We start from the raw sequence: 15,089 nt of genomic DNA, 5'->3' as shown, positions 1-15,089 counted from the left end.
TGATAAAAATGCTGACATCACCCTAAAAATCCTGACATTTCTTGTATCAGAGATTAGGCATAGCTTGAACGACGCCCCGGCGGCGCGCTGCGCTCTGCGGTGTACTGTATCGTGGATATGTATCACGTAAATATATTTTTTATGAGGTCATTCCTTAAAATCCTGACACTTGCCGCCCCAACCCGGCCATATACGGCGACATAGGGTCAAAAATCCTGACATGTCCGGACGAATCCTGACATATGGCAAACCTAGTCTTAGGCGTAAAAATCATTTAAAAAAAATCGTACTATACGTTTACTTCGATTTGAACTACAACAATACGTTGAGGAAATACCCTAAAGATAAGCACATATTTTTTGCGGTATTCATTATAGTAATTGACGGGACACATCGAAACATTATTTTAACTGCTTACACGATACCAGAGTACAATAAATATGTTATTTCTACTAAATACCATTCGTTTAGTGAATGATTTTACAATTATGACCCGATTTCTAAGGGGCGGAAATCATAATTAAAAATCCAAATACACTACAATATTTAACGATCTTTTACACACAAATAGTAAAGAGAATAGCGTACTTACATTAATAATTCAGGTGATTCATTCGACGCCACTAATTTTCTTCTAATTTATTGATTTTTAACATAAACATAAATATGTAATTTCGCATAGTATAATATCACGTTTAAAAACCTATTTAAAGCTTATTTGTGACTTAATTTGCTTACATTCGGAACCTCGTACATTCATCACTTATTACACTTATTTATTGTATTTAATATAAAACGATGTGAGATTCACAGCATGAGATTCGGCCGCTAAACCAAATCGATGATTTGAGACTGACTGAAAGTCTGAAAGGGAAATTGAAATTCTGACATGACAGTTCACTTTGACACTTGATCTTTGACAGCACTTGTGTTTTAAAAGCTAGTCATTGATAGTGGTTTTCAATCATTTTTTTAATATATTTTAAGATTTACTTCTTTCTTATTATATTAATAAGTAAAAAATGCATTTTAAATAGATTATTTAATTTAACAGCGTTGTAAAATATTATATAAATAGTAACTTCTAGTTTCAGCAATATTATTTTTGTCTAGCAAACTTCATAGAATAGTCATCCATTAAAAATAATCACATGGGATGGTCTAAGATCCCACGATCCCGTTTCTATAGTCGACCTTCACCAATCTGTCTGACGGATGAAACTATGAAAATATGAAAGAAAATATGTTCCTGAACATTAAAAAATAGGGTTGCCTAAAGAAATCCGGTCAAGGCTATTTTTAATAAATTTTTGAAAAAAAATTTTTTTCTTCAAATTTCACCGATTTGTCTGATAAACGAAATAAGTTCCAATAGAAAGTATAGAACTTGTACAACATAAATCAACTAGGTTGCCTATCTTTTTCCGGTCACTATTATGTGGTTGCCATGTTTAAACAGGTGCGTTTTTAACGATAATTGCACTCATCTGTCTGACGCTTGAATTATACATCAAAATGTTGGTAATTTTATTGCGAATACAGTGGCATAGGGTTGCCTGCGAAAATCCGGTCACAAATAAGGGTTGCCAGGCTTTTAAGTAAAATAAGAAGGGAAGACTTTTACCGATAACTCATAAACGGCTTAACCTATCAAGTTTGTTTTAATTTGTTTGAATGAGTTTTTTAAGCACTATTTTTATGATTTTTTTCATATTTTTTGGATCAATGGTTCAAAAGTTGGAAGGAATACCCGTATTTTGTTCTTTCTAAATTATTATTTCCAAAACGGTTAACTTTATCAAAAAATATTGTTTGCAGACCCCTATTTATTTTTAAAGACCTATCCAACGACATCCCACACTGTAGGGTTAAAACGGTAAAAAAAAAATCACGTACAGTTTGATTATTTCAAAGCGATTATTTCCGAAAACATTCACTTAATCAAAAAATGTTATTCTAAGACCCCTATTTATTTTAAAAGACCTATCTAACGATATCCCACACCTTAGGGTTGAAACGAAAACAAAAACTCACATACATTTAGTTTCTTTCGAAGCGTTTAATTCCGAAAATTTTCACTTTATCAAAAAATGTTTATGGAAAACCCCCATTTATTTTCAAAGACCTATCCAACGACACCCCACATTATAGGGTTGAAACGATGTAAAAATATTCACACACGTTTTGTGTCTCTTAAAGCTATTATTTCCAAAAATATTCACTTTATCAAAAAATGTTAGGTAGTAGTTAGATAGGTATTTTAAAATAAAAAGGGGTCTTAGAAAAACATTTTTTGATTAAGTGAATGTTTTCGGAAATAATCGCTTTGAAAGAATCAAAATGTACGTGGTTTTTTTTTACCGTTTTAACCCTACAGTGTGGGATGTCGTTGGATAGGTCTTTAAAAATAAATAGGGGTCTGCAAACAATATTTTTTGATAAAGTTAACCGTTTTGGAAATAATAATTTAGAAAGAACAAAATACGGGTATTCCTTCCAACTTTTGAACCATTGATCCAAAAAATATGAAAAAAATCATAAAAATAGTGCTTAAAAACTCATTCAAACAAAATTAAAACAAACTTGATAGGTTAAGCCGTTTATGAGTTATCGGTAAAAGTCTTCCCTTCTTATTTTACTTAAAAGCCTGGCAACCCTTATTTGTGACCGGATTTTCGCAGGCAACCCTATGCCACTGTATTCGCAATAAAATTACCAACATTTTGATGTATAATCATAGACTTATAATATATCTCAGCGAGCTGTCACTGTTGCCACTTTTGTTTAGTGTACGATTAACAATGAGGCCCACCTTGCTGTAGCCATGTCGATAAAGTCATATCGATAAACTATCGACATTTCTTGCAATTTTAATTTTACTTCAAAGGTTTAACGGTACCTAAAATGAACAAAAACGCTTTTATTCTTTATTGTGGTTATCAGATCACAATTTTATAGTCACGCCCCAGCAGGGAACCAAGGGAAAGTTCAGATATTTAATTAAAATACATAAATACCTCCTAAAATAGGTGTTCCGTAATAATTGAATTATATTATAATATATTCATTATCCATTAGCATTTCAATTATGTTCATGTTTAACGAAGATATTGAAGCTTCAATTAATCGCTATTTCGTTCCGCTGTGTAGCGTTTATCGATATATAACATGATTAAAATCGACTTTTCACATCCCTAAAAGAGCACACATATACGCTTTTACGCACACATACACAGTCTGGGCGCATCAAAAAAGGCAACACTTGATTTGAAGTCCATCTTGTCAACAGTATGGTTGTCCTTTTTTGACAAACGGCATTTTTAAAAGAGCGAGGAGAGAGAAATGATACTAGTTGCTGCGCCGTGAAAGAGAACAGAAAACGTTGGGCCCTTGTGTATAATTCAAGCGTCAGACAGATGAGTGCAATTATCGATAAAAACGCACCTGTTTAAACATGGCAACCACATAATAGTGACCGGAAAAAGATAGGCAACCTAGTTGATTTATGTTGTACAAGTTCTATACTTTCCATTGGAACTTATTTCGTTTGTCAGACAAATCGGTGAAATTCGTGAAATTTGAAGAAAAAATTTTTTTTTCAAAAATTTATTAAAAATAGCCTTGACCGGATGTCTTTAGGCAACCCTATTTTTTTATGTTCAGGAACATATTTTCTTTCATATTTTCATAGTTTTATCCGTCAGACAGATTGGTGAAGGTCCGATGTATGGGGGATCTCCTACTAGGAAGGAAGACCTTGAAACGTCTAGACAGTCGCATTAGTTTCACGCCGTTTCACGAAGGTAATTTGCATGTTTTTATATTGTTTTAGTAACTTAAGGAACTAATAAAGTTCATTTATGGCGAAAAAAAATAGTGTTCGTCGATTTTTTTACTAATCTGATCAAATATTATTATTTTACGGCAAAAATATAATAAAGTTTTACAAGTTAGCAAAACAGGACAAAAAAGTAGGTATAAAAAATATTTTATTTATCATATTAATAGTGGGTTAATTAATGTACCCTAGTTATCTGAGGGCACGGAAGTGCTTGCCAAGTTGAGTATTATATATATTACTTATTCTGTGGTATTATAGTATGAGAGCCAATACACGATTTGGGACAAGACTAAGGAATGCAAATCGGTTATTTTTTGTATGGAAATAACCGCGGTTTCGGTTAATAACCGATTATTTCCATACAAAAAATAACCGATTTGCATTCCCTAGACAAGATGTCGAATATTCGGCATTTTAGAGAACACATCGAGACACAATTACTTTTTTATACAGGATGCATTTGTTATCACTGACCAAACTGTGAGGGGTGAATCTTTAGGTCATACCATAGAATAACCAGTTAAGTATATATTACTCTATGGTAATACTGAACAACTTTTTCTATGGGACCAACAACGAAATCCCAAAAAAAATTTGGCCTTCCCATAGAAAACGTCGACATCATCCACTCGACCAAAATGTATGAAACGGGCAAAAAATTTTTGTGATTTCGGAGTTCATCATCATCATCATCCTGGCGTCAATCCCGGCTGTGCCCCCGCGCGGGGCGCGAGGACCCGGGGTCCGCCTTCCGACTCCTTCGTGACCACTTTGCCCGATCTTCGGCATCCCTGGTAGTGAGTCCGTTGGCACGCATGTCCTCCTTGACGACATCAAGCCATTGTGATTTCGTGATTTATTTTTATTTTGTGATTTCGGAGTTGGTCCCACAGAAAAAGTTGTTCAGTATGGCCTACCTCGCACGATATGGCTAGTTGTTCAAAAAACGCCCTGTATTAATGACATTTCTCGCTTTGACACATTCTAACGCTTAGGGTACCTGCTTGTTTGCCACAAACTTTAAAAAAAAATGCCTATTGTATAATGTTTATGTCACCTTTATATCTACAAACTCAGCTACTGGAAAACCAGTTTGTATTGAACTTTAATGCTCGAGAATACGACATATAATTGAATGAGTTTTCCATTAGCCTTACGGCTATCTTCACCCAAAGTGGACCTATAAACACTTTCACTAATTTATTTGGTAGTTAGATTGAAACAATACATGAAGCCGGTTGTGTTGTGTGTGCGGCGTTCGCTGCTAACATTTACTAACGTACGTATTTTGTTTATAAAACTTATTTATGTATGCAAATGGTATTGGTGGTAGAAATCCAATTGAATGCTGTTATAAACTATACTAATATGATATTAGTTACTTGTTAGTTTTTTTTTGTAACTTCTTACATCACAATATTCACATGAGGAATGCGCGTTCGTTTTTTTAGCATTAGAAAGAAGGTAAGCGATCTTGACATGTCTTTTAATTGAAAAACGCTTTTTAAAAAGCAGTACCTATTACTTATGAAAGCAGAATAATATAAATGATCGTATTAGATTCATAATTGTTACATATTTGCCGTGACTTGTTTTTAAAACGTGTTTTTCTACTAAAAGACATCAAGATTGTTTACCTTTTTTCTAGTGCTAAAAAACAACAAACTTACAGAGCAATTTGTAAGTATTCTAAGCACCGGATCTTTTTTGCTTTTTCTAGTCCAGGGGTCTCCAAACTTTTTTACCTGAGGGCCATATTGCGCCTCAGAATTTTCGCGCGGTCCACCGTCGGCGCCGAGGGGGGGTGGGTGTATCTGGGGTTGCTGCTGTTAGGGCTGAACACCTGGAGCCTGGCTCCCGCGGGCCGGATTGGACCGCTGTCGGCGGGCCGGATTGGAAGGCTTCGCGGGCCGGATTTGGCCCGCGGGCCGGGATTTGGAGAGCCCTGTTCTAGTCCATTTAAATATGAATCCGAGGGGTGTGCGGTAAAACCCGATAAGTCGTGCGTAAGTGCGTCATGGGTTTTTGAAATTAGAACTATATGTGACTTGCGTAGAGTTCTTATTTAACTGACAAAATATCTCGATTTATCGGGTTTGACCGCCCATACCTTAAAATGTTATTTTTAAAACATTGGGCTCTTTTAGACGATGCGAGAACTCGCATGCGAGTTTCATTACATTGCGGGTTTTGATCGGTCGGTTGAATTGGACGTAACCAACAGTCCGCAATGTAACTAAAATCGCATGCGAGTTCGCGCGCCGTCTATATCAGCCCCTACTCTCTGCCTACCCCTATGGGAAATAGGCGTGATTATATGTATGTATGTATTTTAATTACTAGTGTAGACTTCCGAGAGTGCACGGTGTTCGCGAAGTATTTTTTATAACAGATCTAAACACAATCGAAATAAATTAGTGACTCATTGGTTAATAATCTGCCTTTAAAACAGCTCTTAGTATAGTATCGACCTTAAGCTCTGTTTTCCTAGGATAACGGTGCCGTCATAGCGGCCATCTCTATACAAAATAATACGGCCAAATATAGATGTCGTAGTATTTTGTATGGAAACGGCCGCTATATGACGGATTGACGGCACCGCTATCCTAGGAAAGGCCCCTATTTCACCACGGCGACAGGTGCGACAATTCGACAAATGTCACTGTTGCTGACGTCACAGGCATCCATGGGCTACGGTTATTACCTACCTCTTACCATCGGGCTGGCCATATTCCTGTTTGCCACCATCATTGTATTATTTAAAAAAAGTTTCACAAAGGTATTTCTCTTGCGAAGTTTATGATGATGATGATGATGACAATTGTCACACGATTTAATAGAACTTTCGGTAATTCTTGACAGGAAATGAGTTCTGTGTCGGAATTTCGTGACAATTGTCGTGTTTCTTGCGACAATTGTCATTAGCTTCGCAAAATAAGTACTTATTTATTAAATAGAAATAGAAATAGAAATGTTTATTTGCCAGAATACGTTACAATTAGGTCTTAATACAGTTTTAGATTCAGTATTCAGTCGACATAAAGCCAACATGCAAAGTGTTGGTAAATTACATTTACTAGTAGAGGGTACATCATCAGGATGCATACAATTTCATTAATCTTAATAAAACAATGTCAATTCATTACAAATAAAATTTAAAATAGAAATATGTACTTGTAAATTGGACATAAAAAAATAAGCAATAGCGTAGCGTATAGCGTATTGGCAATATAATAGAGTTTTTTATTTATTAATATGTTGGTGGCAAACAAGCACACCGCCCGTCCGATGGTAAGCGGTTACCGTAGTCTATGGAGGCCTGTGGGCTGTGACGTCAGTAACAGTGATGTCGACAATTGTCGTACCTGTCACCGTGGTTAAATAGGGGCCAGAGCTTTTATCTATCAGTCATCGTAGAAGGTAACTAAAAACAAGCCATTAAGAATCATTAGCTAAAATGACGCTAGTTAATTAACTAGGTAGTTTCCTATGACATCAAATCATATAAGAGCCTGATCACACTAAAGCTATGATTTTATGACAGTTTAATGGGGTTGGCCGGTCGAAGTATTTAGCAGATGGCGCCAGCATAGCTTGCCCTGTCAATCCCTAGAATTGAGAATATTACGCAAAACTCTGCGTAGGGGGCGCCACTACCACTATCCATCACAATCTGGGGATTAACCGCGAAACAAGAAAATCGAAATTTCGTTATCTAACCTCTCTATCTCTTGCATATTCGAGCGATAAAGAGGCTTATAACTAAATTTCGATTTTTGCGACGATTTTAATAGCACAGACGTGCAAGGGTTATTTTAAACGTTTAAATATCACTTGCACCGCTTACACGTCTGTGTCATAAAAATCGCTGCAGAGTTATATTGGTCTGACTCTAGTTTCCCTACTTCCTATTCCTAACATAAACCGGATAAAAGAAAAATGAAAAAAGAACTGTTTTAAGGGGTTGTGCACAAATCACGCGAGGTGTTTTCGGCTACTTTTTGACCTCCCCTCCCCTTGGTAATATTTGGTGAGATTTTTGGCTACCCACCCTCCCCCACACAACCTCACGTGTATTTTTTGTTTTTTTTTTCAGTCGACCTAATTTTAAGAGAAATAGAAAATATAGAAAATCTTGTTTATTTTTCTATTTTCGTTGAATAGACTCGCTATTTTGAAGTGCAGAGTGAAGATTTATGTTTACCGAAACCGAGAAAAAGTATTTACTCATGTGGTAGGTCTTATTTTCTTAGTTTCGTTCACTGTACAAAAATACACGTGAGGTTTTCTTACACCCCCCCCCCCCCCCGAGACCCCCTCCCCCAACGTGATCTATAGTGATTTTTTCGTGAACCCCCCTCCCCCTATCGAACCTCACCTGAATAAAAAAATTACAGTGTCAATAACAAGCCCAGGTAAACATTACATTATATATAGGTACAATACCTAATTTTAAAAATAAATATAACTAGATACTATAATACGCCATACCACAATAAACACTAATTGAACTCATCATGGTTGGTTGTAAATTCACCTTTATGACTGGGCTCGGCTGAAGTTTGAATGGGAACCATACAATACGGCAAATCGATTCAGTTCAATGGTAGGTAGTGGTAGTAGGTACAATGTGGTACTGACTAACGCTCACGGTTAAAGTACCTATGCCAGTATATAGTCTTGATTGTTCACCTAAACTTTTCCTAAACTACGTGAACAAAAATTATAGTGTATTTATTGATTTACATTATTACACAAACACAACAAAACCACTGAATAAAACTTATAGTGTATTGATTGTATACATTTACAGTACAGTGATGCATCAGGGTTATTCAGGATACATGGTGTTAAATATAATTTCTCATTTGTTTATTTATTCAAACTATATTTCACAAAATACAATAATAATTGTACACATAGCGGACCTATGTACTGCCTAATGAATATAATGATATATTACTCTACCAGTCAGCTAGTCATCGGGCTTAAATCGATCAATGATAAAATGTAGTGAAAAACTCGATCTATGAACTCAAAACAAAAACGGCCGTTTTAACTTTGGACGCATAGATTGACGAATCCAGCAACATAAAAACTAGTTTGATGTATTCAAAAGGTACTTTAATACACAATACAGTACGTAGCGGCCCCCTTTTTTAAATACCTGTCATTAAAATTAAATAATGACGATTACTTAGCAGTGGCGCTAGTGTGCACGTTGATGGGCTCTTAAACAGCTAGTGTGGAGCTATTTGGAGTACCGAAGAAGATACGATAGTTACATAGAGTTAGACCAAGCTAAGTTGGCAGCGATTATGATAGCCTGGACTGTGGAAGTGTTAATTTAAACGTCAAACTTCTATGAAAATACTTGCGCAGACTGTGCTATCAAAATCGTTGTAGAGTTATAAAAAAAAAACGATTAGTATTTGAGTAAGAATATAGGTGCGTTATATTTAATAAACAGTAACAAATACAAATACACGCCTCCGCTAAGATGTTCCTGTACAGACTTGTTCCAAATCCGCATCCGCATAAGCTCCGCATCGATTTTATGCGGATGCAGATGCGGATGTTGAAGATAATGCGGAAGTTCCGCGAATGCGGATGCGGATGCGAATATTCGCAACATCCCTGATACAATATTCTGGTGATAATACTTAGGTTGTGTCTTGCAACCTCGCTCTGTTAATGGTACGTCCGTCCGTCCGTTCACCGCCACCATACCACGCGGTCTTCATTATCGCATACAGTGCTAGAAACTGGAAAACTAAGGTAACATATTTAAATAACCTATCAAACTCTATTAGTATGAATATAGTACTTATCTGGGATGTAAAATAGGTACAACTTATTGAATACGATAACATTTAAGGTGTGCTATTTTAACATTTTTAACAGTCGTGCCTCTGCGTATTTATTTATTAAGTACCTACGTGTTTATTACGTTTTCCACTGCGTTTTCCTTCTTTAGAAATGAAGCGACCTTGTAATAAATTGTGACGTTATTTATGGAAAGGGACCTTATTGTCGATGGCGTTTACGCCGTTATTAACGATGCTCTGATATAAATACAATGCCGCGCGACGCTGTGCGGCGTAAGCGCCATCGATAATAAGGTCCCTTTTCATAGATAATGCCCCAATTTTGTGTTCTACGTCTTTGAACACCTAATAATATATTTATCTGTAGTGCCAATCGATTAAAAAAAAGTTCGATTATACATAGTTCGTTTTTTTAGCATTAGAAAGAAGGTAAGCGATCTTGACATGTATTTTAATTGAAAAACGCTTTTTAAAAATCAGTCATTATTACTTATGAAAGCAGAAGAATATAAATGATCGTATTAGATTCATAATTGTTACATATTTGCCGTGACTTATTTTTAAAACGGTTTTTTCAATTAGAAGACAAATCAAGTTTGTTTACCTTATTTCTAATGCTAAAAAAACGAACGTAGATATGAGTAAGTAATTGTTTTTTCCGCGAATAGTACTGACCTTCATAAATGACTTTGATGTGTGTTGCCATTTGCCAATTACCTGCCTCTATACATAGGTATACCTACCTACTTTTGTTGATAATGATTTCCAGTTTGGTTGATTTTTGCATATTTTTTTATTTATTTACCATCAATCATATATATCACTTACAGACTATATAGTCCAACGCGTGATAAATATTACATTAAATAATCGACCAAGAGCATGTCGGGCCATGCTCAGTGTAAGGTTACGTAGTTACCATTCTGTCAAAATAGGCGAAACGGGGGCTATTAGTAAGTATCATGTACATTACAAGCATTGGTAGGACCTTTGCAGCGCCTTGTATGACTTTTTACTAAGAAGAGAAGATTTTTTGCAATAACTCTAAAACGACCGGACCGATCATGTTCGCTATTGTTTTCATTGAAAGTATTTATTAAACTTTTGTTTCAAGATTTTTTCTCGTTTTTTGGACCCATGGTTCAAAAGTTAGAGGGGGGGGGGACACATATTTTTTTTTCTTTCGGAGCAATTATTTCCGAAAATATTAACTATATCAAAAAATGGTTTTTGGAGAGCCGTATTCGTTTTGAAAGACCTATCCAACGATATCCCACACTATTGGGACAAAGCAAAAAATAAATTTAAAAAAAGAATAGGGAATATTACGCAAAACTCTCCTTAGGGGGCGCCATCACTACAACAATCCATCACAATCGGGGGGTCTACCGAGAAACAAGAAAGTCAAAATTTCGTTATCTAACCTCTCTATCACTCTTGCATATTCGAGCGATATAAAGAGGCAGATAACTAAATTTCGATTTTCGCGTTTCCCGGTAGGCCCTTGTTAACAAACCGCCTTGATGCATCAATGTCATATTTTATTGTCTATGAAAACTTGTAAAAAAAAACAGTTTAAGGCACAGTATGTATAAGTTACTCTATGGTTATTAGAGGCGCTAATGCTGCACTCTGGTGGCAGAACATTGCAGTAATACTTACCCCCTATTGGTGAGTTGGTAGTATTATATAAGGCGGGATCTCGGTCTAATATAAGTTTTTGGCAAAAAAATCATTTTTGGTAAAAGCTTTTATCGCCGACTGTACTTTTCTTCCCACAGGCAACTAATACTCATCGAGACTATTCTAAAAACCCCAAACACAATTAGGTTTCGTTGTTTTATCACAGAGTTCCTATGGCCACCTCGTCCGGTCTCCATCATCAGATCAGCTCGATGACACCATAATATTGCATTGTCACCCGACTTACGTATCTATGCAAAATTTCAGCTCAATCGGAAACCGGGAAGTGGATCAAATTTAACTTGCAAGATTACAGACAAGTCAGACAACGGTCAGGTGAAAACCGGTGAAAGTAAATAAAAGCTTGTAAATAGTCCTGGCAGCGTAGCCAACATGCCAATCGCTTACGCCCCGTAGCGATCGAAACGCAACTGTCACTGTCGCACTAATATAGAAGAGTGAAAGAGAGATACAAAGCGTTTCGTTGTCGAAGCGATAGCATTTGTAACCTTGGCTAGGCCGGCTGGTATCGGTCAAGTTTAAGTACCATTGGTATTATTGATAGTTTGATAACGACAAGAGGCAATATTATCGCTGATAACAGTGATAACATTAAGTAGCGAGAGAAATTGGTTAAAAGTACAGTCCACTGATTTAAACTTTCACGATTATTAAACATTATCAAACTGCACTCGGCACTTAATTGCGTAAGGTTTACTGGGTAATTCCGAAATTCGGATAATTCCGAAATTCAGATGAAAATCACCCTTAATTCCATCATAATAAAAGTCTCTTTTCGGAATTATCCGACCGTTTTCGACATTCGGAATTACCCGAGTAAACCTTATTTAAGTTTTAAAATTTACCTCCGACGTCCGTCGGAGAAAACCACCCCGAGACCACGGGGACAACGCCGTCCTCGAAACGTCGGAGGTAAATTTTAAAACTTAAATACGCGATTAAGTCTCGAGTGCAGTTTGATAAAAGTACAGTCAACTATAATAAGGTAGGCATTCTTTAATTTTATCAGGGTTCCGTATAGCCAAACTGGCAAAACGGAACATCCTTCTGTCACAGCCTTCCATTTTTGAATGTGGACACACAAGTGATATTTATACATCATAATATATCATATCATATCCTTATTGGGAGAGACTACCTACTTTTTTTATTATTTTTCTTATTATGTAGGTAATAGGTAGGTAGGTTGGCTGCGACCACAACCACAGAATAAATAATAGTACTAGGTACAGAAGACTCACTCTCTAAAGGGGCCCACTGACTATCAGTCCGCCGGACGGTATCGGCCTGTCAGTTGTTCGGGACTGTCAAAATTTTGTTCTAACTGACAGGCCGATACCGTCCGGCGGACTGTTAATCAGTGGACCCCTTAAAGGTAGACTTCCGAGCAAAGCGGCTCCGGCGACACTAACGCAGCGACACTGGCGCGGCGACAGAGCGATAGTATTATGCTGTATGGAAATGTATGAACTTACTTCCGAGCGCAGCGTCGCTATCGCAGCGACTGTGGCGCGGCGTCAGTATCGCTCGGCGATAGCGGCCGTGCTACGTCTGCGCAAGCACTGTCGCACAGTCGCTGCGATAGCACGTAGTTTTGAGGCATTTGAGGCTATGTCAATATTTAAAATATCTAAAAAAATAATATTAAACCGATAAAAACTCCTGAATTTGTCATCGTTCTCGTTTAAATGCTTTTTTTTTTCAAGATGCTATAAGTGCCTTCGTCTATTCTACTTTTGAAAATTGAGTTGGGTAGGCTTCGTTCATACTGTAAAAGTAACAAAGTAAAAGATCGTGATCCTCCTCTTCTTCTAAAAATATTTTCATAATTGATCGGTTTATCATAAGTATATCACGTCTGCACCGTATGGAATAACAACTGCGACTGTCGCCGGAGTCGCGCCGCTCGGAAGCGAATCTGCGTCAGTTAACGCCGCGACACTGACGCAGCGGCTCTGACGCTGCGGCCGTTGCGTCAGAGCCGCTTTGCTCGGAAGTCCAGCTTAACAAAACGCGTCTGTTACGATCAGGACGGATATAGCCGCGCGTGGCGCTGTCGCCACGGCACGGCTTATGGCTAGCCACCAAAATTCATGTGGAACCGGATGTACTTTTAGCTACCTGTAGCAAAGCGACGAAATCGCGGAGTGAGCCACGCGGTGTAGGTACCCTTAATTTTTGTCATGACAAAGAAATATATCTATATCTATCGCTGATTTGATGTATCTATTGTTCCAGATAGAACAATGCTCCTCCTCATCCTCATCATCAGTTCAGCATCAGCACAGACCTTCCAGCAGTTCTGTCTACCCTTCCAGAACAACTACTACCAGCCCACCATCATCAAGGAGGGCGTCAAAGACGTCCAAAAACTTGTACTCAACCGAAACGATAACACCCTATACTTTATATTTAACAAAGTAGGAGATCTAGGATATAGTTTAGGTTATGTAAATTTAAATACTAACCTCGCAGGAGTGGTAGATGGTATTAGAAATGCCTCATCAGTGACCGTAGATCAAGTAAATAATGTAGTATATGCTGGCGGTAAAGAAGGCCTATACATTGTTAAGTCTATTGACGATAGGAAAGAGCTTGAAAAAATGCCAGTTTTCCACGATATTTATGACATTTTCTTTAAAGGCGTCCTCTATTTTAGCACAAAAAGGAGAGAAGCGTTTAGGGTTCGAAATAATGTAGTATACAGACTACCAGCTTTAGCGGGTGTGTCTGTAGAAAAAATGGTGCTGGATGATGATAATAATATACTTTTTACTGCAAATAGAAAGTTGTTTCGACTGAAATTAGGTACTAGGGATATCGCGGTGCATGAAGATTTACTCGTAGACGGTATTACAGTGGATGTGGACTTTATTCCTTTTGTGACAACCACCCAAGGAATATATGTGTATAATAAGTATAAGTATGCTTTAGATCCAGCATCTAATGATAGACTTAGAAGTCTAAATGCAATAACGTTTAGTAAAGAAGATGAATTGATATATGAAGCGGCAGGGAATATATACAAACTAACTAGGTGTCAGTGATATTTATTAAAACAAGATTTACTTTAAAATGTGTTTAATTTTTCACCATTCCGTATTTTTTTATGGAAAATGATTTACCTATTGGTTATTTTTATACACTACCTAGGTGTTTTTTAATATAATTAAAATAATTATTTCATTGGCAAACTAGATTTATTTACAAAAAAAAACTACAAAATAAACGACACAAACAAATACAATAAATAAAAAAAAACAAATATAAAAAATGCATAGTGTAATTTCATAGCTTTACTTCTACCTTAAATACTATACTAACAATCCATTGAAAATGTCACTTTTACACAAAGAGAAAATGCGAAAAATCAGATCAATTTCTTATTGTCAAAAAGCTTAACAAAGCATAAGTGTAGATATATCTGAACTCTTGTCCAAATACAGACAGAAACATAAAAAATACCACTCAGTCATACCACACAGCTAATGCTAAATGTATAATAAATAATTAAATAAAGATCACTTAGAAAAATTGCACTTAAAATTATACTTTCATAATTTTAGAACTGACTTTTTGATAACTGTATGACATCGGTTACACGCTAATTCTGGCGTCAATTCAGTCCATCATTCTGGTCAGAATGACGAGAGAATTATCGTGTAACACTCGGACTGATGGACTGATGGTCTGGACTGATGAAAATTTAATATTTT

General features: G+C 36.6%; 2 protein-coding genes across 2 annotated transcripts in view; one reads left to right on the top strand and one right to left on the bottom strand.

Annotated features, from left to right (window-relative positions):
* LOC134803432 (uncharacterized) overlaps positions 1–838 on the bottom strand; it is a 43,340-nt gene extending 42,502 nt beyond the window's left edge. Inside the window, exon 1 of the mRNA XM_063776251.1 lies at positions 593–838. The gene's annotated coding sequence lies outside the window, so the exon portion shown is untranslated. The remainder of the gene's footprint in view (positions 1–592) is intronic.
* Positions 839–3,795: 2,957 nt separating this feature from the next.
* Positions 3,796–14,449, top strand: LOC134803502 (ommochrome-binding protein-like). The gene is made up of 2 exons (XM_063776302.1): positions 3,796–3,803; positions 13,612–14,449. Exon 2 carries the CDS (start codon positions 13,620–13,622, stop codon positions 14,418–14,420), a length of 801 nt encoding a protein of 266 aa, XP_063632372.1. The 5' UTR covers positions 3,796–3,803; positions 13,612–13,619; the 3' UTR covers positions 14,421–14,449.
* The last annotated feature ends 640 nt before the right edge of the window (positions 14,450–15,089 follow it).

Source organism: Cydia splendana, chromosome 26 (genome assembly GCF_910591565.1).
Source record: "Cydia splendana chromosome 26, ilCydSple1.2, whole genome shotgun sequence".
NCBI classification, from domain to species: domain Eukaryota; kingdom Metazoa; phylum Arthropoda; class Insecta; order Lepidoptera; family Tortricidae; genus Cydia; species Cydia splendana.
Note: the sequence above shows the minus strand (reverse complement) of the source record. Positions and strands in the feature narration are given on the sequence as shown.

Excerpts from the sequence above, each read along its gene's own strand:
- LOC134803502 (XM_063776302.1), top strand. The coding sequence starts at position 13,620 with ATGCTCCTCCTCATCCTCATCATCAGTTCAGCATCAGCACAGACCTTC.